The 25,649-nt window shown below is 45.4% G+C and overlaps 1 protein-coding gene across 1 annotated transcript in view; it reads left to right on the plus strand.

The window, feature by feature from the left end:
* LOC119393994 (uncharacterized) overlaps positions 1-19,181 on the plus strand; it is a 90,988-nt gene extending 71,807 nt beyond the window's left edge. Inside the window, exons 3-8 of the mRNA XM_037661207.2 lie at positions 7,713-7,848; positions 12,351-12,484; positions 14,148-14,349; positions 14,975-15,108; positions 16,539-16,809; positions 17,909-19,181. Coding sequence (XP_037517135.1) covers positions 7,713-7,848; positions 12,351-12,484; positions 14,148-14,349; positions 14,975-15,108; positions 16,539-16,809; positions 17,909-18,003 — 972 coding nt within the window. The 3' untranslated portion in view covers positions 18,004-19,181. The remainder of the gene's footprint in view (positions 1-7,712; positions 7,849-12,350; positions 12,485-14,147; positions 14,350-14,974; positions 15,109-16,538; positions 16,810-17,908) is intronic.
* Positions 19,182-25,649: the final 6,468 nt, after the last annotated feature.

A 25,649-nucleotide genomic window follows, 5' to 3' on the forward strand; every position in this document is an offset into this window, starting at 1 on the left:
TTATGAGTGCGCAGTGGTGGCAGTGAGGGCCACGCGACATCCGCCGCCGCTTTCAAAGCTTCTGCGTCTTTCCGGCTCTCCAATTGTGATGCGTTGGGCGGTGGTGGTGGCGGCAGTAGTGGTAGCTGTCGCTTAAGGGAAGTCTGACCATCTGTCGGTGTAGGAGATCGCGTTGTCCGTCCAGATTGGGTAGCAGTAGTCTTAGACCTTCGTCGCCGACGCGAGCGTCGTTGTCTATTTCTCACCACATCAGCAGCCTCTTTGTGCGTCGAGCCGTCCCGTACCATCTGTTTCATGACGCTCCATTCTTTTTTCACTAATGGACAGTCCCTTGATGAGGCTTCGTGTGCTCCATGGCAGTTGGTACATTTGAGGGCAGTTGCTCGGCAGGATTCCGCATTGTGTGGCTCTGCACAGCGGGGGCAAATCGCCACGTTCCTGCAAACTCCGCTCACATGACCCATTTTTTGACATTTACGGCACTGGAGTGGTCTTGGTGTAAACGGACGGACCACGTGACGAAAGTGTCCCACCTTCACGTGGGATGGCAATATGTCACCTTTGAAGACAATCTTCACGCAACGCGAGTTGCCAAGACGTGAGACTTGGACGATGTTGCTATGGTCACTAACTTCCTTGACGAGCATTGGAAGGTCGCCACAAGGAATGGAGATGTCTACATCGTATATTACACCTACCACCATGTCCTTGTTAAGTGGAAGGTGAGCTCGAACCTTGATACCGTCGAAGTCTGTGACCCTGGTCAGAGCAAGCAGAGATGCCTGGTGTATAACGTCGATAGCCAAGACATTCTTGCGGGGGTTGACTCGAACATCCTTTATTTCGTTTGGAGCCAGAGACTCGAGTTTCCTCGAGATGGTCTGCCGATTCAGGTGTCTCAGATTGTCCGATGGCGTAACAGGCACAAATAGGACGGTGTAGTTCATTGAAGCCTCCTTCGGCTTCACAGTAGGTGCGGTTGAAGCTGTTGAAGCTCCCATAGATCTTCGTTTTGGTTTACGACTGTAAACAGGCGTGAATTCATCCTCGGAATCGTCACTGCTTGCCGAATACAGTTCGGTGGACTCACTGTCGGCGTCGCTGAGTTCGCTGTTCCGTTTCCTCGAGGGGCCCGCCGACGGCGGAGGCATGCCTGGAGGGTCTGAAGGCCAGTCTACTTCCTGTGTAGCCAAATAAAATACCGATGGCTACGCGAGGAACATGAAAAATCACCAAAAACTGTCACCCGGTAAACAAAGCGCTGTCCTTAATCGTCAAAGTATCAACAAGAACTAATATGGCGGCGCATATGCAACTGCTCTTGAGGAAATACACGCCGTACCCCACATAGAGCGGACCGCTTGACAAAAAAGTATGAGGTAAAGACACATTGTTTATATTGGTTGGGCTGCCTTTTTTGTTTTTGTTTAGATAAACATGGTTTTTTGTTAGATAAATATGGACAGCGAAGACGCAGTTATTGTCACATTATGAATAATTCAGGACAACATTGAGCGTTTTCTGCAAGTTACTTGTCCTTCCTACTCGCATTTCGTAAACTGGTAATCTCATCCATCACTTTACGCGAACACCTTGTTTTCTTCAAGCGCAGAGTATCTTCATCCACTTTTCTTAACTTCTGCATATAGATTTCTTCTGTCTTTGTGCTTTGTATTTTGATTTTTACAGGATAACGGGAGCGAGTACACACAGATAAACTCAATGGAGGAATTACAGTTCAGAAAAAGAAAAACAAACGTTCTTTCCAGTAAACACTGTCATATATTCACCTTGTTCTCCTCAGTTCGAGGCAGCGTTATGTTGTTTTTTTTTTTGCCTTCTCAAAAAGTATCTTGCTGAGCATCCAGCAACTTTGACGGCGCCCCTGAGGTGTCGCGTTGCAACAATGTTCTAGAGTATTGCGTAAAACGCAATATTATCCTTTGTAAAGCGCTGACGGGGAGAGACGAATTTCGTTGAGACAGTTTCTTTTTCTGCATTGTAAAAAAAACATTTATTTGGAAGCACATGTTGGTGTAACTTTACCAGTTTTACTCCCGCGTATTCCGACCCTTCATATTTTTTGCTTACTCCGTTAAAAAAACAACCTTTTTTTGTTTTCATTTCTTTTCGTGCGCAGGCAGCTGACTCAGAAGCTGCGCTTGTGTATCATAGCGCCTTATATAAGCGTTCAGTTGTCCATCACCCCGCCTTTCATTTCCTTTTGATCCGTGTAATGAAACCTTAATGGCCACCTCGCTCTCCGTGTCACGAGGAAATGCTTTTCCAGAGCAGCGTTTTCATGTATTTTCCTGGATAGAAATCTCCGTACCAGAAAACATTATCGCCGCTGCTTCTACAACGCCCTTTTACACAGCCTTGTAACTACACTGATTTTTTCCCCCTTTTTTGAGAAAGTACCTTTCTGGGTCTTTTCCACCCAGTTTATGTAACGGGATGGGATGTCCCCTGTGTAGATGATAATTTCTGACTTAATTCAACTTACCTTGAGAAGACAGGCTTGCCATAGCTAGCTACCGTATTTAATCGCGTGCTACTGGCACTTGCTAAAGTTCCATAGCATTGCCTACTTGGCGGCTGATGTTGAGTGGTGTTGGCTCAACTTAGCTAACTTTTGGCTACGGTTGGCTAATGTATGCAAGTGTTGGTTAACGGCCGCTAAAACAGCAAAACCGTCTTCATTCAATCTCAGTGATGTGATTGAGCTATCTACCGATTTATATCCTTTCTCTCTGTTGGTCTCTTGCCGGCAGTTAACAATAATAATAATAATAAGAAGAAGAAACCAGCGTCTTTACAATAAAGCTTGAATGATACAAGAACCGTTGAAAGCACGTGAGCTTCGCTTGCGTCGTTCTTTCTGAGAGAAAAAAGGGGGCAAATAAAACGACGTTAAATTTCATTTACCAACGTGCAGCTTGTCCTACTCATAAAACTGCGACAATATAGGAAGTTTCGCTCAAAATCACAGATGAAAAATAAAGGCAGCTTCCCATTAGTGGCGCCAAGCCTGAAGGAAAAGCGGAGCTGGACGGCCTTCCTTGTTTCTCTTTAATTTTTTCTTTCTTGCTTCCTCTCTTTCTTTCTATTTCTCTCTATTTTTCATATATCTTTACTGTCTCTACTTCTTTCTGTCTTTCTCTATCTATTTATATCTCTTTCTCGCTCATTCTATCTTTTCTTTTCTCTCTTACCCTATTTCTCGCTTCCTCTTTCTCTCTCTTTCCTTCCTGCTCTCTGTTTTTTCTATCGCTCTTTTGTGTCTGTTTATTTCTCTCTCTCTCTCTCTTTCTCTGTGTATTTCTTTCTCTGTCTTTCTTTTTTTCTCTTTCTTCCCTTTCTCTCTCTCTCTCCTTCTTTCTGTCTTCTTGTTTCTCTCTTTCTCTCTCTCTCTCTCTACTCGCTCTGTCACCCGTCCGAGTTATTACATCCCACGCCGGACAAGCAGGCGCAGCGGGAGAGCGCGCGCCGGGCGCACATGTTCGGGGAGCGAGGCAGAAGATGAAGAGGACAAAGAGAGCAAGCGCCGGCCGAGTTATTGCGTTGCACGCGTTAGGAAAGTAGAGGCCATTCAAGATGATGATAGTTTTTTTTTTTTTGCGAACGCGTGACGGCATAATGAAAAGCATAAAAACTACGCTGTAAAAAGACTTATAAATAAAGGAAATGTATAGGCAGAAATGCGCAAAAAAGACAAAATATTTGACGAATATACACACGAAAGAAAACTGTATCAAGAACAAGACATAGTAGCGAATACATGCATATACGGCATGATGTGCGAACAACGCTTGAGCTGTGGAATAACGGGTTGCTTTAAATCATGTTGGTTCAATCGCGTTCACGTTAAAGCAGGGCGTATAAAAATACTATCAAAATCACGACAATCACTCGAAAGTTGAATGCGCAGATCGCGAACCCTGGCGCGTTGATGGTGGAGGTTGCGACTAGCCACGAAATATTCCCAGGTACTTTTGCATCTGCAAGTTGGCTTGTTCGTTCTTCCAACAGAACCCTTATCAATATAATGCACACAGCGAGCCTGTTCGCACTTAGAAGCTGGTGACTGTTATTCGCAATTGATTCACACATGGTGAATAAGTCACCAGCATCAGTCACCGATAAGAAAGAACGGCGGTCCCTCTATGCAACGCTAAGAGGAGCAGAGGTGAAACCCGTTGCTCTCACAAGACACTCGTCAAACTACTTTGAGTTTCTCAGTCGATTGCATTGCCCGACACTTATTCTACTATATATTTAACCGAGTTCCACTCATAACAGAAATGTCGTTCACAAGCTTTCTTGAGTGTATGCAGATAGATACGCAACGTGCTAGTTCACATCAAGCATCTAAAGCGCTAGAACATTTTATATTATTGATTAGAAGCACATAATTTCTTAGTGAGAGAATGAATATTTCAGATTATAAAGGAACGTGCCCACAAAGTTACACTGCGGCGTTTGTTTCATTTGTGTTTTGGAAGGTGCACGTAATTGCAGTGCAATACGAGGGGTATATGCGTCATTCCTTAGAAATAACGAACAAAAATGATACAAGCTTGCGTTGAAATCGCATGGAGTCTAATTTGCCTTGCGATTAGAGATGTTAGACTAATAGACATAGATTAAGCGTAGAGTAGTCGACAACTGCTTGCTTTTGCAATGGTTCTCCTTAATCCTAATTAGATGTGCAGAGTTAAATCTTTTGTTAGCCAGAGCAACCACGCAGACTTTACAAGATAACATGCGGTAACAGTGCTATCGCTCCCGGATCTATCGAAAAATTATTCTAATACCATCGATGCGCTATGTACCTCCCACTTCTGATTACCGGGTGTTCTTACTGCTTTGCTCTCATGAGGTGCGTATAGTACCAATGCTTTTTAAAAGAAAGAAAGAAGGAAGGAATGAAGGAAAGAAAGAAAGAAAGAAAGAAAGAAAGAAAGAAAGAAAGAAAGAAAGAAAGAAAGAAAGAAAGAAAGAAAGAAAGAAAGAAAGAAAGAAAGAAAGAAAGAAAGAAAGAAAGAAAGAAAGAAAGAAAGAAAGAAAGAAAGAAAGCCCACGACTACCGGACACGCCATCTACGATGGGCAAGCCGTTGGCAAGTGGCGAACTTTATTTCGTTTTTCTCGTCCCTCGCGCTCCTCACTTAAGACGATGACACCGAAGTTCCACTGGGACCAAACCATTGGTCTCGAGGCCTTCGCGTCACGGCTCGCAACCCTCGCGCGTATAGCGGATGGCTCGTCGCGCGCTTTTGTTCTGAACCCCACGCGCGCCAGCGCCCGGCCCGGCCCTGAGCGGGGTCAGAATCTTTTGCGAGCATTCGCGGGGTTGGGAGTGTGGCGAAAAGAGAGTCACTTTCTTTTCAGTGCCGACGCCCCTTGCAGAAACGATATAGAAGATCAGGAGGCAAGCTTCCACCACCATCCCCCACCTCTATTCGCGTCGTGCTTTCGAGTCGCGTGAAACGCGGAATAAGAAAAGGCGTGAACATCCTTCGGCTTTCTTCCTCGGCGAGTGCGTGCCTTTCGTATTCAGCGATGTCTAGTATAGTTGGCCTCAACGAAGGGCCTCTCTGAAAGCACTGCACTTACACACCTCGCCACGGTGAATTGTCGAGCCATTTCCGAGAGTGCGCGCTGCCTTTCTTTGTTCTCGGCCTGCGTATTCTTGCCGTCTTAGAGGCTGTACACCAACAACAGTGATGTACCCTAACTGGCTCTTCTTTATTTTCGTGCTCTTCGACGATGTCTTGAATAGATCCACGCATTGTATATCTATCGCCTTCCTTATTTCCTTTACTCTTACATTTTTGTGCCGCCAGGAAACTTGCTCTTAGATGATTGCCCAGAAAAACACAGAAATGCAAAGTTGCGAGAGCTCTGCTAGCGTTGGGAGGTAAGGCAAGGGCGTTGCCATTTTCCAGTATTCTACGGGTACTGAGAAAGCTCGGCAATGAAGTGCACTTATTTTTTTCGCTGGGACAGCCTGAAAGACGCGGAAAGACACTTGTGTGGCTGTCTCTGCTACGCATGTATAGGGCTTTTAATTTTAGTTGAAAACTGCGTGAATGGGAGAAAAGGTTGTCGTGACCGAAGCGTGTGGAGGCAAAATAAACTGATAAGCTGAGATAAAAGAAATGCACAACGGTGTCTGTCACTGGTTAAAGCGCTGAAGCGCATGCGACAAGCAAAAATGCAACGGCGCAGGCGTAATGAAGACGTTAATGAACTAGGAACGTACACTAAAGAGAAACAGAAGAAATCAAAACAAGCAAGCAGTGGGCGGCTTCAGCATTTGGAGATTGGCTTTGCACTCGAAAAGATACGGTGACCTACTAATGCGTTTCTGATGCTCGGTGCACCCTTCAGCCGTGTCACTAGTTTCCGTGAAACATCTCTACAGTCATACCGATGCCTTGCAGTGAGAAAATAACTGTAGACTCTAGCATAATGGATGCGACAGGCTGGTTGCGCCCTTATTTATTAATTTAAGATTTATACCAACTTCTTAAAGAGTTAATGACAGACGGCGCTAGTGCCATAATTAAAGCACTCTTCGAGCTCGTAATTACCGCAAATTGGGGCATGACAGCAGCCCTTGATGCGTCCTTTCACTCATCTTTCATATCGCTTTTCGTCACGAGGCGAATGCTTAATCCCAAATAGATGATCATATTTCTTTTGAAGTAATCTGCCCGCTGAAAGGCGAGCGACGCGTCGTCGGTCGCCAGCGTGGGTGGGAAGGGTTAACGACCACGCATTTTTAACGCTTGCTTATTCCAATGAGACCGCGTTGCACTATTTCAAGGACAGTGGCTCAACGCCCGTCCAACGCAGCTGTTGAGCTTTAATGGCCTGTCCGCACTGTGTGAGCAGACCCGATGGTTATTTGGCCATTTCGTCACTGCTCTCCATTTCGTGCTCTAAAACCACGCTCGCTCAAATTTGCCTGTCATCGCCAGTGCGAGCGAGACAAATGTATCGCCGGTTGTCCTAATTTCACCATGGTAATCGATTTTACAACTGGAAACGACGCTTTTGAAAGGCCATTAGAAAAACTACTGGAATACTCACTGCAGTGCTCAGAACGCCAAAGAATTCAAAACTGTCGTTCCAAGATCTAGGAAAGATCTCTCGAACTAAATATTTCTTTCTTCTTTTTTTTGTGTCTTTTTGTTTTGCAGGACTGCAACTTGTTGGGTAAGAACAGAGATTTTTATAAATGAGAGTGGGAGATGAAAGCACAGCGAGAATGCCTCACTCACTTCTCCAAATAATGGGGCTTAAATGCGAAATCAAGATCAATAGGTTTTCAACGTAAGCACCAAGACACTTATTGCACTTCTATAAATAAAAAACAAAAACAAAAGCGAGGCATAAGTTCAAAGGAACGTGGAGGCTTGAAGAGGCGTTGTTGCTGGAGCCAACGTTTCTACAAGTGGTCTTGCCAAAACGCAAGTTGTCTCGCCTTCTAGAAGGCACGACCACTTGTCAGAATGTTACAACGACACCCCATGTAGAAAAGCTTTTCATCTCTTATATAAAGGAACGTGGGACAGGAACATGGGAAGAAACAAAACAATTACTTGATCGCTCAAGCGCTTAAGGCGAGCTTTGTTAATTATATGCAGATGTAACATCGAGAAACATCTGTGCTTCTTGGTGTGTCCTAATTTTCTCACGCAGACGAGCCGGAGTTCTGTGGGGAGTCTGTACCTCAAGGAGACAGACTTGAAATCAGAGGGCCTCTACGCTTGCGAGGTGTCGGCCGATGCGCCTTCCTTCCAAACGGTGCGCTCCGAAAAAGAGCTCAAAGTGTACGGTGAGTGTTATATCTCAGATAGAGGCATTTATTCTCAATCTCTCTCTCTCTCTCTCGATTGTGTTGTGCTGCTCACAAATGCTTGGTGGCTGAATGCAGAGCCACTAAATACGAAACCTATAGAGTAGCGTCGAATACGATGAGTCAGGCTGACTCGCGATGCGGGGACTTCCATTCTGTCGTGAGGGACTTCATCATTAAGACTGATGACGGAGTAGTCACTGACTAAGCCAAGGTATCAAAAATAAATTCACGGCCATTTCCACGAATGAATGATGTTAGAGGAGCTTGCTCGGAGATGATCGGGTAACCTGCGAATGCTCCGTGCACATTCCTCTACCATCATATATAGACGTGACAACGTTGTTATACATACATTACATCCACAATGTTTATTAATGTAAGGCTGGATGCACTATATACATTTTGATGAAGTATATATACATTTCGATGAACTATAAACATTATATATACACAATAGATGTTCTTTTACAAAGTACAAGAAGGGCGTCCCTCGATGAGCTTGGGGACTCGTTTTCCCTTTAAAGATGATTGCTTTATGATCAGTAAAGTATGTTGCCAAGGGATCATCGATGATGGGACGCAATGGAAATTTCGAGAAGGCAACATCGATACAGGTGCCCCTGATGGTGGTGGGACGTTTGCAGCCATACGATACGCATCGGAGAGCGTAACGTGACATCATGTGTTGGCTGGTTTTCGGCAAGGCGAGATCTTCCCGAGCTGCTGCTGCGTTGCGAGCCCATCGCGCTGCTGCCGTTCATGCTGCGGAGCGGCAACGAAGAGTGTTCACTTAGTGAGCTCCCGGGGAAGAGAAAGGAAGCGAGCCAAACGAGAGGTGCGGCCCTCGAGCAGTCCCCTCGAGCGTGGTGTGTGCCGCCTTGAGCGGCGGCGCCATCTAGTGAGCATTCTTGAAATCACCGGAGAGAGCGCAGCTGCGCCGACCGTGGTGTGTGCCGCCGGTCACGCGTGTGAGGACAAGGCGCGAGCATAAGAAGCTTGGTGAGCAAGCTCCTAAAAAGAAGAAGAAGAAGAAAGAGGAGGAGGAGGAGGAGGAAGAGGAGGAGGAACAGCAACGTTTCAAGACCCATACCCTTGACAACGTCCCTAAACGTCTCTGAGTGTTTTTTTTTTTTTTTTTTCTTCACGTTGACTTGGTCAATGCATGGCTGCAGTGACTTCATCAACATGTTACCCGACCGCATGAACTTTCGTAGAAATCTTGACATATAAATCACTGAGACTACAGGGCATACGCGTAGTGTGACGAAGTTACATATTCACAAAAACTTAAGGAATAAGTAATAAAACAAGTGCTCCGAGGCGTTAATGAAAAGCAGGAAAAAGTTTAACGGAATTTTCCCTTCAAGCAATGGCGCTTCAGTTGCTATTTCTGTGCGCCTGATCTTGATATATAGTAGTTTACCTGCGTGTAACACCGAAGAAAGCAGTGGTCACATTTGCTTTCTACTTTATGGCTGACGCCCGTCAATTGCGCATCGCGTTAGAAATGCGTTCAAGTGCGAGCAAGATGTACTGCGCATTTCCCGCTCTTTTTCACGCAAGAACTCCATCGAAAAGAGAACGTTCTCATCTTTATCAAAGGCTCTTTTTTACGTATACCTCGATCATGCACACGTGTCTCCACCCTTCCTATATGCATTTATGCAAGTAGGCAGCTTATAGATAAAGAGTTAGAAAATGGGAAGTAAAAAAGAGGGGGGAGGGCGGGAGGAAGCATTTGGCGCAATCTTAGAGCAGTTCACCACGTTGTCAAACTTTCTTTTCTTGCTTTTGTTTGTTCGCTCTATTCGCTCTCACATTTTCTCTCTCCCTTGTAACCGTTGTACTTGAGGTACGGGTCGGGGTACTTGCATTTATTTTCTTCTTCGTTTTTACCCTACAATAACTAAAGTCCCTCGGTCATCTTCCGGAGCACAATTACGCATGGCGTGCTACGTGAAGTACGTGTCAAGGCAAAAAGTACGCTTCCACGTCGCACTTTTACGTCTAGAAGCGAGTAACACCAAAATAAACATGAAAATCGACGAAAGGCTTTTCAAGTTCTCGTTGCGCCAACGCCCTAAAGTCGGTAACAGCCCTACGAGCTCATGCTATGTTTAAACAGAGTGGACGGCTGTCAAAAGATGTGCTCGCATCTAAAGACCGGCTTCTCACGATGATGACACGCTCCCTGCACGGCCGTCGACCCGTCTAGCTTCGAACCTCCGAGAAATTATTGATCAAATGCTCTTCCTGTCCACGCCAAAAACAAAATAAGGAGGACCTGCAGGTAGTCCGTCGCCACCCGCGCAATGCTCCTGTGTAGGTGTTCCTAAGTTTTCCCCTGAAGGATTTAATGCGGATGACGGAGTGTCGTGGTGTTTGGAGGTGACGAAAATCCCTCCTCGGCGCTTTCACTTCCACGCGAAGGTTGAGGACCGCAAGGATATTTGTCTTCTTATATGGATTTATCGGAGCGAGAGCTTTAGAGCGTGATCACGGTGTATAAAAGCAGCGAAGGCTGGCAAAAACCGCCAAGCGACGGAGTGTAATCTTGTCACTCACCGACGAGGCGTAAAAGAAAGTATCAGTATCGCCCGAAGGGCCTATGCATTGACAGCGCCAGCAAGCTTACAGCTTTCCGCTTGACGTCCTCGGATGGTGTTCAAGAGCTGCTGCCACATGTCGTAACGACACAACACGCGAGGCAGCTGTTCTTTGACAGTGGAAGTTTGTTGTTTTGTCGTTGCTTGTTGCGTGAGCTTTAAGCGACTTTAGCCGTAAATAGAACTCAGGTTCGTGTCATGGGCTTAACTGCTATCACCAGCTTAGGTTTTCTTTTAGGTAGAAAGATGTAACACCCAGCCGTCAAACTCGGGGCGCAGGTACCGCGGAAGACCAGTGCGGAGCGTCAAACTATTGGGAAATGCAGCGAGGGGAAGCAGCGCAGCTTTCAGGCTACCGGGCGTATTAACGGACTGGCGTGATGGAGAGCGTTGCCATTACAAAGTTGGCGGCCTCGAACCTCCATGGCTCCATGGTGTAATAGACGAAACTAATGGGAAGCTGTCGGCGGTGATTGGTTAATAGTTTTAGACGCATGAGAAGGTATATTAGTTTACACTACATTAGAGCCGTCTATTCCAATACAGAGTTAGAGAGTTTCAACCGCCCGATTCCTCACAAATGCATACGCACATTGCACGAACAAGCAACACATGAGGTGTTTTTTTTTTTCACTTTCATTTCCCTTTATTTTACAATTACTGCACTTTAAATGACTTGTACAAGTAAATCCGCCAATGCTGCCCTTGAATTCATTGTCCGTTTGCTTCATATTATGGTGTCTAACAAAAGAGAAAAGAGTGGGAGCTCGAAGAGTTCCATTTCTCATCTTTCGTAGATTACTTGAAAACGAATACGCGATTCCGCCTCTTCCGGGTAACGCTTATTTTGGAAAGAACCGCTACCCTCTAAAGTTTGCTGCTTACATCAGTCGCTGCAGATAGGTCGGAAGAAAACTTCAAACGAATCACCCCGCAAACTGAATCGCTGGGTTCTTTTCAGTGCTGCGAATACGCTGCCGGCCTTTCTCTCGCGATATGCCGAAAAACGCCGTGCCCTTTCACGGGCTAGTCGAGAACACGATTTTCTCACAGCTGCACTGTTCCCACGGTTTTTCCGATAATATAAAAATGAACGCGTTAGAAAAGGGTACATCCAGTGCTAGACGAGAGAAGTACCTCTTGGATGGCAGAAGCTCTGCGGTGATAGAAAAGTGGAGAGTCCTATCCATCTGTCAGCTATAGCTTGCAAACAGCTTGGAAGCATTATATGTGGTTACAGAAATGTAGATTATGCCTGCCGCCGTGTTGCAAGACTGTGTAGCTTGGGAAGGAAAATAGTAGGCCGTGGATGTAAAATAGTGCTGCCTTGGAATGAGAAATAGACGGCTGAGTTCCTCCACCGTTAAACGACTCCACAGGATTATGAAGCACTAAGTTTGTTTTGTTTCTAGTTCGTCATTACGTACGTTTTTCTAGCATATGTGTTGCTGCTTTTCTAATCACCAAACAAATGTAAAATGTAATATACACAGTTCTGTTCCGCCACATTTGGACCTTGAGCGAATAAACACTACAACGTCATCATTATCAACATAAACTTATTTAATTAAGGATTAGTCTTGTTAATTTTTGGTAAAGTTGCATAAATGTGCGGAAATATAGCACGTAAGACTACAAACTCTATACTGCCCTTAAACCACAGCTTAAACCACAGCCGTATACCTACTTCCTTTGCTGGCTTTGCAATTCAGATGTCTGTCTCACTCTATCTCATGCCTTTTTATTATGCATGAGTAATAATGCTTCCTGCAACATTGAGTGTAAGGATAGTTATTCGAAGGACGTCGCTCTCCACATCCGTTTTCCTTGCTACTAACCTGTGCATTTTTTTTCTGTCCTCACTCGTTGCAGTTCTACCCAAAAAGGGCCCCGAGATCCGCGGCACCAAGCCCCATTACAGGGTTGGTGAGTTGGTCAACGTGACCTGCCACGCGGGAGCAACGAAGCCGCCGGCGGTGCTCACGTGGTACATTAACGGCGAAGAGGTCAGTCAGCTTGCTGCCACTCGCAGTATGATCAGTCCCTGCCGAGGTGTCTGACACCCTTTTGTGTTTTCAGCGAGAGACTCGTCTAAGTGATACTTGGTGACGCGCGCTGCATTGAAGTAGTCGCCTAGGCGGAGCAATAACCCCGCCTGTGGAAACATCACCACCACCACTCTTTCTGGAACTACCTCTTGTATTCCTCTACTGCCCGCAATGTAGAACATAACGCAGGCTCGTAATCTAATACTGATACATATGTATTATTGGTACATTGTTCTCAGAAGGATGCGAAGTCAGAGCTGTGTGATGCTGCCGCTTACGCCGGCGTCATATTTTTATGCACAATAAGTTGCAACTTTCTTCTTAACATTTCGCTATACAAGCTGTTCCCTAGCATATTGGATCTCTAAGTGCATCTTTGTACAAATGTATTGACCTCTAGTGTTAGTGTTTTGTATCTGCCTTCTCACTTCATCATGTATGCGCACTGTCCAAACCTGCTGTGAAGGTTCTTGCATAATGTCATTTTTATATGCTTAATATTTTTGGCATGAAGTCCCTATTATGCGTATTTTCTGAACGAATAAATACCATACAATCGCGAAGTTTTGCGAATGCGTATGGTATTTTTCAGTAAGATGACTGAGACTATAAATGCGCTATATATTCTCACCAGTGATATATGCAGGCAGGATCCGACTCTGACGCTTTCGAATATAAAGGTAATATATCCTTTGATGATAACTCCAATTCTTTTTTTTTCTATTTAACTACATTTGAAACGCAGAAGCGCTTTTATAAAAGAACCCCTGAACCAACTTTAATTAAATTAAGTACACGTCAAAGAGGATGTACGTTAGCTTCTAGAGACAAGAGAAGTAGAATTTTTATTTACGGTATCAGATTTTTTTACAAAGGCCACTAGAACTGAAGCGCAAAGTTCGCAGATTGGTAGCACTAAAATGCTATACACGAATATATTGCTAGCGCGAAATAACCACTATGTTTTGTGTAGTGTGCTACGCAATCATTATTCATTGCTAAGATACAACGCTGTGAACGATTGAGCTTCTTGCGGTTGTGCAATGTTCATCAGTCCTCGTGAAATAGGCTGCATAAATAAAAAATGTTTCCTTACAATCGTTACGTTGTTGCATTTCCTTTTTCTTTAAGTGCGACAAACTTCATCTCAATCATTGCAGTGGTTACAGCAAAAAAATTAGCTCTCAGTGGGAGGCTCTGCTGGTGACGCAAGACCCTGACAACCAGCTACGATTGGTGAACAGGGCTCGGGCGGCGGCAGCGAGCCATGGCTACCTGGACTGAGGAGGCCACCCGCCTTAGGGCTCAAGTACCAAGAGCCTGGTCAAAAATAAAGTTCATTTCTCTCTCAGTTCGCGTGCATTTAAATGGAAGGTCCCAAGCAAGTACTTCTACTTATGAGGCACGTTATCATTCTCTAAGTTTCAAATATGGGGCGAAAACTCTTCAGGAAATACATTCCCTACACCAATCCTTGAGACAAACTGAGCTACGGAGCCCAATCACTTACACGGTTCAATAAAACTTAAACAATGCCCATCGATATCGTCAAAAAGCTTTGCAAGAATTGCTATCCTTTGTATTCATACATAGGCCTTCACGGATGCTTTCAATGACGCAGGTTCCCCCGCAGTACGAAAAGATGTACCCCATCTTCCGTGACCGGGATCAGCTGTTCCACTCTTCCCTGGGAATCACCTTCACGGCCGAGCCACGCCACTTCAGCTACGGCATTATGAAACTCAAGTGCACTGCGACAGTTTCCGAGGCTTATTCACTGTCTAGCGAGGAGATTGTCGCAGCTGAAGACGCCAAGAACACGGGTGCGTTGCCCGTAACCTGTGACAGACATTTGAGTCGCATTCAAAAACTTACATGTCGTAGATCGTCAAAGTAAGCAAACATCGGGCTCACTCAAAATTTGAACATTTTGCTTAGTTCCGCCTACCGGTATTTAAAGGGTCTTATGTATTGATATGTAGACATTCCGCTCGTTGAAGTAATAACCCGTATTCGATTTGATTCAGACTGTATACGACCTAAGACCGCGAAAGTGCGCACAGCCTGTTGATGCCTGACTCACGACTTCAGTGCTCCAAACTTCACTTCTACAAGACCGTACATCATTCGAAAGAAGCTACTTTCAAGCTACGTTAAAGTTCCTCAACTTTAGGTCTTCTAATCGACGGAGCAGCTCGCTCGCTACATTAGCCATGTTACACCATTTTAATCGACATAGTTTATGCGAAATGTTCTCACCTTTGGTCGTGTCGTCTCCTCCTCTCTCATGGCACACATGAGAAAAGCGCTAAAAAGAATGCAAGGACAGAAAAAGCACATGATAACAAAACGTTTGACAAGTGCCACACACGTGTAAGTAATATGGCACTGAAGGGGCCCATAGGGAACCTTAAAGAACACAAGGTTCACCACTATATTTTCCTGCAGGCACAGACGACGACAAGCCTTCCATAACAGGTGGGCAGGCGAGCTACCACGTGGGCGACCTCGTGAACGTCACTTGCAGTTACTCGCGCTACGGTCGTCCTGTGGACCTGCAGTGGCATCTCAATGACAAAGAGGCATGTAGTTTCGGTCGCATATTTATCTCTTAGAATTGTGACCACGTCAGCTGTAAGCAGGGCGGTGGAGCATTTCTTTAGCAAAATGGGGAGGGTATGTATTTCTTTTGTGAATAAGAACTGCACAATGCACAAGAATTTCGACCAAAAGAAACTTGTTAGAATGCGTAAGCGGGGGTGTGTCCTACATGAATAGGCAGCAAATCCGAATCATGATCTTCACTACACGCGTCGAGTGTTCGAGCACGTGTATTTCGCTATTCTAAGCACTGTCAACGTGGCTTACCTTTCTGGCGTGCATTTAGCCATAACGGTCCCCGATCTTCTTTGAGCTCGAGTTGGCACAGTTTCCGTTGAATATAAAGGTCTGGTCTGTTCTACTTCCGTCTTACACCAGAAAGAAGCATTTGTAAGGTAAAGCTCTCACTTGAAGCCCTACAGCGGGCGCAGACAATGAATATTCGACGACGAGAGCGCTGGTTCCAAAAACTTTTTATAATTTTCGGACTCGCCTACTGCGACAGCAGCTAGAAACAAAGTCCGCCCGATGCTGCGCGATACGTTTCCTGAATGTTCGTTTGAAGATTACTGCATTGAAAGTGATAACGCTGGGTAACCATTCATATTTTCCGCACCTCTCCCTTGCTGCGCGGTTTTTTTCGCCGCAAAGTGACAACTCCTACTTGCGACGAAGCTACTCTCTGCCCCTTATTCACCTTCTGAGCAGCTCTGTCATTCTTTTACACTCCAAGAAAAAATGGAGTATGTGTCACTCCTTTCGGGGACTCTTGACTTCCCGCGTACATGACTATCTTTAAAGAGGCACGTTAACTCTCTTGTAGGTCACAAGACTCCCCGAAGAGAGTATAATGACCTTCAAGGAGGGTTAACGTGCCTCTTTAAAGAGAGTCATATACGTGGCAAGTCAGGACTCCCCGAAAGAATTCAAAAGACCCTTTCTTTTGTTAGAGTGTATGACCACAAGTTACATTCAAGGAGCTCTGCCGGCACAGCTGCTCAACTTATCCGCCACATACGGTGAACAGGTCATATACGAAATATTTATTCCTAGCTCGCAATTGCTATGGCAGCAAAGCGTCCCTGAAGGAAGGAAGGAACGGGAGAGAAAGGAAAGGCAGGGACGTTAACCAATCTAGGATGACTGGTAAGCAACCCTACTGTTGGGAAAGGGACTGGTGAGCTTGAAAGAGGTATACAGGAAGAGAGAAAGGGGAGCACATACACAGGCACAGTCCACACAGTCACGGCACCGCTATAGGTTTATGATCGCTTGTGCAAGTCTGTTGTCTTCAGGAATTGAAAGAGTTCGAGATTGGCCCGGTAATTATAAGGAGCGATGGATTGTCGTGCAACACCTCACGCGTATCCTCGGTAAGAAAGACGCCCCAATCTCCGATCTGTGCGCGCAGGTGTCGAACCGGTACCTGGTGCACTACCCGATGCAGCGGTTCGACTCCGGCCGCCAGGTGACGTCGCTGGGGCTCCGGTTCACAGTGAGGCCGAGCCACTTCGTGCACGACGAGATGCGCATCAAGTGCACGGCGACGCTTCAGAACGGCGGCAGGGGTCCGCCCTCCACGTCGTCCTCTACGCCGGGCGACGCGTACTCGGAGAAGGAGTTTGTGCTCGGCAGCAGCCATCGGTCGTCGGGACTCCACGTCCCTGGACACTACGGCGCCGGTACGTAAATGCGCAGCGCCGCGGCGCAGTTATTCCGAAACCTGCGCGCTGTTCTCAAAGAGAGAGTCACATTCCGCCTCGATAGTTAAAGTCAAGATACGGCCGGTCTGGAGAGAGCATCAAGAGATGTGAAAGGTAACTTATGTTTAATTTATGTTCATAAATGTTCTTTGTCCTGTCATTGATTCTTCTTTTTCTCCTAATTTTATTGCGTTATAACCTCAGCAGGCAGGAGCTGTGCCCACCTTGATCACAGTTTCAGTTAGCTCTTCCTCCATTCTGTGTGCAGGCATAATACTAATACCACTACTGCTACTGATACAACAACTTGTGTGAATGCAACTAATCTCAGAAACTGTGAACACTACCATGTGTGTTCTATGGGTTATATTGTTAAACTGTCATAAACTGCTGTTCACAGCTTAACATCTGTCGAATAAAAGAGGCTGGAACCAACGTTTACTCAGGGGAACTCGTGACCCGCCGTGCTGATTTAGCGCCTGCCGCGTTGCAACGCTAAGCACCAGGGTGTGGTTTCGATTGCTAGATAAGGCTGTCGCAATTCGAAAGTGAAAGGCAAAAAAAAAAAAGAAGAACGCCCGTGCACTTATATTTAGGTACCCGTCAGAAAACACCGAGTGGTCAGAATTAATCCGGAGCCCTCTTTCACACGGCGCGCCTCGTGATCGTATGCCTTGGTCATGGCACGTAGAAACCCTGAAGTTAGCTTCGGCCTTGTTTTTATCGTGTTATTAATGAAGGCAGGACCCTAATTTCAGGGTCAGGGACCTTTGTCGGTTTCCGCACAAACACAAATTCTTTTGTGAAAACGTTGGTTAAAGCCCCATACAGCTCCTCATTAGACTAATCCTTGATCACCTAGAGGTTTCGTCTTGCTGTTAACATCTCATTTGTATGTCTACCAATGTTACCATACCTTGTTCTTACGTTTCTGTATTTGCCGTTGTTTTTTATGTTAACCTACTTTGTCCTAACTTGTGTAACTGTCCTCCTTTCCGCAATGCCTGTACGAGGACTGTAGGCAATTTTAAAATAAAAATAAAGTAAATGGCTTTTTTTTTTGTTCCTTGATTTGCAGTTGCTGACTCAAGCAGCTCATCCCGGCAAGCGTCCCTCTCCATGCTACTCGGGTCCTCAGCGATCGCGTTCTTCGTTATGTGCATTGTTCGATGAGCTGCGTGATCGTTACCGGCAATTCTGTGGTGTCGTTCGCGCGTCGTTCGTTACGCCCTTTGACTCAATTTGGTTGTCCTCCACGATAATCAAAGATCAGCGCCCCACATCTTTTTTCTTCACCAACCAACATTATATGTGTCGTCGTTTTTTTTTTTTTTTGGGGGGGGGGGGGGCGACTCAGCAATGATGTAAATAATTCAGTGCCTTTAATTCACGTCCTTAACTCAGATTGTTGACAAAGGGAGCGTATGATATGCGGCTCTTATGCCGCTCATGTTCGTGTGCGTATGTGTGCTTGACCGAGGCGTGATGAAGAAAATGAATGAAAAAATTTATGAATGGACGACACAATTGTTTAAACCTATGTATATCGTGCGATACTAATGCTGTGGAAATCCCAGATGACATAGCTTACTCTTAATTACATATATTCTGCATACGATGCTCGTTCGTGAGGGTCTAGTGGTGTGATGTCTCAATTCTTTTAATACCCTTGTTGTTTAAATAACAAACTAGTCCTTTTATTAAAGGTATGCTATGTGGCTTTTTTTTCGTGAACTGTATTTGTAAACAGACGCAGGGAACTTATTCACAGAATATTCTCACTCAAAAACTCTTTGTAAAAGCAGATACCCCACAATGGTTGGATCAAACAATTCTTACGAGAAAAAAAAGGCTTTGTGAAGTTCGCGGCATACCCTGCTTAATCTTGTACATAAAATTGTTTCTAAGGTATCCCTTTACAAGAATAAGTGTAAAGTCAGAATATCTTAGGCTTCGTTGCCCTTTACTTCGAATGATTGCCGTACGACTGTGAGATTTCACCATAGATAAGTTGCGTGCGTTGAAGCCTTACTGCTGAAACTCAGAAGGAACAAACTTCATTTAAAGATTGAATGGCTGCGAACAATAATAAGAAACACGTGTTTGGGTGACTTGTGTGGGAAAATACGTGAAAAGGGTAAAATAAGAATTTCCTGTGCACTATAAGTTCGTGTGCACCTTAATAGAGTGCTGTAAAAATCAGTGTATATAGATAAGAAGTTTTTGTTTAGCAAGATTTACGGGGGTTTAGTATGTCTGTACAATGAGAGGCATTAAATCCCGCGCGAAACGTCACTAAATTTTTCATTCAGAATAGCTGTGCTTGCTGCTTCTTGCAGTTACTTATGGACACATATATACTTACATGTCATATATAGCTTTCATAAAGGAACTGCATCGCACCTCTCCGGTATTGACCAATAAATGAGCGCTCACAAACTTGTCGAAACAAGTTTCATGAAAGGAGAACCATAAAGAGATATGCGTGGATTTTATATATGGTCATGTGGCCGCCTGGACTTATGTTTAAGCTAAGCTATACAAAAAGAAATGCCCCCACCCCCCCGAAGGGAATCGTGAGGAAATGCAAATGCATTTCTTGCGCCGGGAGTACACGGCGTAGTAATTTTAATGGCGTAAAGCTGGACACATCGACGCGCTCAAGTGTCTCCCTTTTGGGCGCCTCTTTCAACGAACGCTTCCTACGTGCGTTCGTAGTCACCTCAGGGATGTTGCCACCGCCTTCAATGCAGCACAAACGTGTTTAGAACGCGCTGTTTTCAGGCTGTGCCAAGGCAGCACAAACGCTACAAACGCGTTTCAAACGCACTGCATTGAGGCGGTGGCGCAGGGAGGAGAGAGAGCGAACGGCGAGAGAAGGAGCGGCGAAGCACTGCACCTACCCTCTCCTACACTCTCTCCACACAAGCCAGAGCGCGCTCCTCCTCTCCACTCACTCTCTGCTACTCCGCCCGAACCACCTGCTCCGATTGCTAGGGGCGAGTATAAGCGCGCGCGCCCGCAGCCGTTGCTATGGGAGAGGGAGTGAGAGCGGGGAGGCGCGCGGACAACGCCGGATGCCTTACATAGCCCGACTAAGAAATGCATTCGCATTTAATAAATATATTGAAGAAATAAACTTTCTAGATGTGTGGGAGCAAGCGATTTGGTTCATAATTCTATTTGTCGTTTTTGCTTATGAAAGCTGCTGATTATTCAAATTCAACAATCTCAAATAAATATCTCAGGAGGCAGTAAACAGTTCAATTATTAGGTCACAAAGCCATGTCCTTAAAAAAACGTTGACGTTGGTAAGTGAGTGCCAAGTTTAAATATTTTGAACCTTTGTTGGAAATCCCTCAGTGTATTATGCATATATTATTGCACGCGTTAGTCAACCTGTGCCATAAACGGTGTTTCTAACGCAACGTTGCTAAATACATTTACGCTGAGATCAACGTATTTGAACAATTAGAAAAACAAGCATATATTTCAGGAGAGCTATTAGCTGTATAGCGTTGTAACGAATTCAAGCCTACATATTGTCCGTGGAAACAAAACTTGGAGGAGCTAAATTGGAGTGGCGTCTTTTTCCTACAAGTCGACGTTATCAATATGGCGTTATAGTTCACGGTGCTTGATCGCGGGTCTAAGAGGTGTGTACAAGTTTCCTCGTTGTGATCATGTGTGAAATGGTAGCCATCAATGCACGCACATATCTAATAATGTTTAACCTAATACAGTAGTATGTGATGTCCCAGTGCGATATTCAGGCATTACAGTGGCGTCTGTACATACACACACAGCTGTAAATACACCTTACCTTGTCGCTGAGTGTAATAGCGGTGTTATGAGAAGTGGTAATTATTGCCTGTTAGAGTTCATGAAATGTTTAACAGATCTTGCTCCATGTCATAGGAATACGGCATCTTTTCAAGCGGAAGTAAAACGAAAAAAAAAACAGGAGACAGAGGAAAGGGAGGGATGTTAACCGGTTTAAAGCCGAAGTAAAATTTGTCTCGTTAAAGTGACGTAAGTAATCAACACTGACCATAAGAATGAACAGAAAGAAAAAAGAATGGCTGCGGCTTAGCTCGGCTAGGCCCGGTTATGCAAGCGAAAGCTTGTTTACTTGGTTATGCTTGCTTACCGTCGTAGGCGAAGCACAGTTTGCCAACCGAACGATATGGCTAGTCGAACGCTCCCTACTGCGTGCACTCACTACCATCGTTTCGTCCCGAAGCCATCGCCGCAGTCGATGCGAGAAACGCCGGGCCCCTAAACCACCAATAGACGCTCGCGCTCTCGCGCTCCTCTGCTAGCAGATGCGCGCGCTTCTTGCGCTTTCATGTCGCACCCTGAGGAAGGGCATTCGGGGAGGTAGAGAGACGAGCCGACGAACGCGTTCGCTTCAGGCTCGTGACCACAACTGCAACGACACAACTAAATTTCGCGCGGCTTGCCACGGGGTATCCGTTCTTCGCTTCAAGGCCACTCGCAGATATACAGGGACTCGCTCGACTAGGCCAGTAAAGCTTTTAAAAGAAACGAATGCTTGCATAATGCGGACCTTATACATAACCTACCGAAGTACGCGGCGGGCTTCAAATTAAATCGGCAAGCTGGAGTATATTTACTAATGAAACGGCTACAGTTATAACCTATTCCTCGCAGTGAAAATAGAAAGTGGTGTACGTATCGCTCGGTCAACTATATTTTCCCGGCTTCGCTCTCTCGCTCTCTGTGTGCAAACCTCTTGTGTACATTGTCTATTTGCGCCTGATTTTTGTCGAAAAATGTTGTTGAAAAGGTGTCTGCGCATGTAACATCAGCATTATGAAAACAATACTTCCACACTTCATTGCTCTAGTTTTCACAAGACACTAGTTTTCTGTCTCCAGCAGCAGATACCGTCTTGAAGCGATCACAATTGAAAACTCCCAAAACCTGGAAAAGTGATTACATGTATGAAAGTGATGTATGAGAATAAAATATCAACATTTGTTTCTATTGACCGAAAATTTCTTTTTATTATAGACACGCCATACGGGTTAGCACTCAAAATGCTGGAACCGTTCATTTCTTACCATGATATGTAATACCTAGAAACCAAACTACAATTTATGCTTCGATGGAACCAGAAGAAAAGGTAAGCCATCTGATTGATGATTGATTGATTGATTGATTGATTGATTGATCAAAAACGTACTTACTACACGTACTTTGCGTCCCATACAAACCGACTCTTTCCTCTGCCCCCGTGCGGACAGGCGGAACCGATTTTCCAAAATTGTGCAGCTTGCCACTCAAATCTGGATTGGGAGAGCGAAGGCTTGGAAGGAAGGACAAGACCACACAGAAGAACAGTTATTTTGTTGCCACTCAAAATCACATTCTATCCCTAGCAGACCCCTCTCCACCCTCACCCCCCTCCCCACGACCCTCCCGATCCCCCTTAATACCGTTCCTGCCAGCTTCCTCGTTGTCAGCATGGGACCAGTTGTGATGGGAAAACGCCTGACAATGACATACAGGAAGCCACTGCCCGTGCGGAGCCACGCTGAAGCACAGGCGTGGAACCCCAGTTCCGATAAAGTTTTTACTACTACTTATACTATACCATAGGTCGGCAAACTCACTCGTGAGTCGACTCATTTAGACTCACTCAGACTGAGTAAGTCCGGCTGAGTAATATGTTCGTGAGTTTGAGTCCGAGTGGGCTCGGTTGAGAAACATTTCAACGAGTGTGAGTCCTAGTGAGTCCGCTTGAGGGAAATTTGGGTGAGTCTGAGTCCGAGTGAGTACTAAAGGCAAAATATATTTCATGAGTGAGTCTGAGTGAGCTCCATATGTCTTGTTTTTTTGTTTTTTTTTTTGGGGGGGGGGGGTGCCATACTTTATGTATGTTCGTGCGTGCGTTTGTACGTGTGCGTGTATATATGCAAATGTTAAATTGAAACATTTTGGGGGGGCGGGGTTGTGCTCCTCCAGTCCGAGTGAGCCCCTAGGGCAAAATATATTTCTTGAGTGAACCTGAGTGAGCTCCAAGTTTTTTGCCGACCTATGTACTATACTGATAAGCGGCCTTCACTTATGATTACGTCGAGGAAGTGGCCGTTATATGTGTTGCTTTGTCGAATCTATATTCAGCGTTTTTCGTTGACGTTGAAAGAAAATGTCTTTTTAGCTTCTTCTTTGTTTTTTGTTTTTTTGTACTTCCCCAAGACACATTTACCCAACCGGCTGAACTGAAGTATAAAGACCAGGGCCTTGCGAAATTCTATAGAATGAAATAAATTATATGAAAAAAAAGAACACATAACTTCAGGATACGAAATTTTATCAGAATGAAAATAAATGAGAAAGAAACACGTTTGCACTTCTAAATTGAAGGCTTAGATTAAGCCCCGTGAATGCATGCCTGGTGTTCCTGAAGACCAGAGGTCACCATGTTTCTACATTGTGATTTTGTAAATATATCTCTTGCTTCTAAACGTGTGGTTAGACGTAACTGTCTTAGCTATTTATGTCTCTATGTGGTGAATGTGGCTATCATATTTAAACCCACCGTACGAAGTGGTAAGTCAGGCGAACGTCTCCATTATGTCAATAAAAATTATAAAAGACTCCACTTTTCTGTTCATTTGTTGGATAGTTGCACACTGTGAGCGAGAAGGTAAACTACTTTAGCAACAGCAAATCAGCCTGTATGTTACGCAGCCTCGAAAGTAATTTTGTCCGATGAGTGCGTGTAGTACCATCATCAAAGGACATTTGTCTTTCAAAACGTCTTATCTGTTCCTTCGATATCTTGCCTTTGCGCAACCAGTTCGTAGCAAACAAAAACGAGAACGACTTCAGTTTGTTAAAAAGCATATCTGTAGCGCAGTAATGCTTGAATTTGGGCCATTTGGTGCAAACTTGTAACTTGTTTCACGGCTGCGCTAAAAACACGGACAACAGAAGAGCGCCCGTCGTGTATACGTCTGTTGTCCGTGTTTTTAGCGCAGCCATGAAATAAGTTACAAATATCTGCAGCGCCTGACGCACGCTTGCAGCAACATGCAAGGCTCAGGCAGCACACGTGAGCAACAAACATAAGAAATAAATATACCTCTAGGCTAAAAAAAATCAACAAAACGAACAAATACAGCCGTAGTCTTCGCTAGAACTTGCGAAGTCTACGAAAAGTTTGGCGAGCATAAAATTTAAAGAAGTACAACATGGAAGCATCGGAGCAAACGTTGTCGGGGAGAAATATCCAGCGGTAACGGACGCTGCAACTCGCCAGGCGAGCGATCGCTGGCCATGCACGCTATCGCGCTGTTGTGGTGGCGGTGATGGGCGCGTCCCTGCGGCCTGTGCAGGCCTCAGCCGCACAGCGGTCGTCGCCGGGGGGAATGACATCATTATCGAGAGCCACGCACTGTCACGCGAACTCGGGGCTCGGAGCTTTCCGCAAGCAGCTTGAGAAATGGTCCGCTCTGTGAACACGCGTGTTCGGGGAGAGCGGTGGAGCTGCCTCCGCGATATGCAGGACGCACACCATCGCATCCTCCCCGCCGCGACGAGAAATGTTGGCTCACGCGGACTGTGGTGTTGCCTCCTCAGCTTGTGCTAAGGCGGCTCTGGGTTTTCCGTGTTAAACTGAGAACAAGCCACTCTTTGGGAAAATTCACGGAGTTTCGCTTTACCTGCATGGGGAAATGCTCGCAAGACCGAAAACAGACCCATAACATAAGGAAGGGGAATACGGCGGAGGGCGCGCATAACTTTCCTTCGTTCTTTCGGTCGCGTATGTAAGTCCGCCGCGGTGGTATAGTGGCTACGGTTCTCGGCTGCTGACCCAAAAGTCGCGGGTTCGATGCCGGCCGCGGCTGTCGCGTTACCATGGAGGTGAAATGCTGGAGGCCCGTGTACTGTGCGATGTCAGTGCACGTTAAAAAGCACTAGATGGTTGAAATTCCTGGAGCCCTCCATTACGACGTGCCTCATAATCATATCCTGGTTTTGGCACGCAAAACCCTAAATAATATTATTATTCTTTGATCGTGCAGTTTGCCAAAAGCAATTTGCATATGCTCGCTAGCTACCCTTTCTCATTCTTATCTTTCTTGCTTGTCTGTCTATCCCGTTACCCCTTCTCAAGGGCAGGGTAGCAAACCGGCTATTTGTTTTCCACTTAACCTCCCTGCTTTCCCGCATTGCACCTCTCTCTCTCTCTCTCGATATCCTAAATGCAAAAGAATCATGTTGAAGTCAGCAAGGGTAGCGTTCGATCGTGCGAACTTAAGCCGTACGACACACTGACTCTAATAAAAGGAAACTATAGAAGAATCTATAACGTTATACCGGGCTGCAATTACGATGTGTGTAATCTGTCAGTTGCAATAAACATTCGTAGTCGCCCCCGTATGTTTATGCTGTGTCACGGTTCTTCTGCTGCCTACCTCGTATGTGGCCCTCCCATCAGATGCGAAAGTAGTTTGTTCCAGACCTATATTCGGAGCCGGGGCACAAAACCAAATAATGGCTATCCCAAGTGAATACTGCGAGCTTGGCAATGCATGCCATGTTGGTTACGTCGGGTCTGTAGACAAGCGTGCAACTAAAGTATGGCATGTCTGCTTTGGGCGCATCGCCTTACCGCAATCAACCGCTCAGAACGGTGCTCCATTACCCTTCACCCCGTTTCCTGCGAAATATGGTGAAAAACGACTTGTGCTTTCTTTTATATTTCGAGTTTGTGCAGCCGACTACTATATCAATCTTTTAGTCTTCAACCGCGCATAGTTGCACCAGCCTATGCAACACGCCTA

Source organism: Rhipicephalus sanguineus, chromosome 5, assembly GCF_013339695.2.
Source record: "Rhipicephalus sanguineus isolate Rsan-2018 chromosome 5, BIME_Rsan_1.4, whole genome shotgun sequence".
Taxonomy (NCBI): Eukaryota; Metazoa; Arthropoda; class Arachnida; order Ixodida; family Ixodidae; genus Rhipicephalus; species Rhipicephalus sanguineus.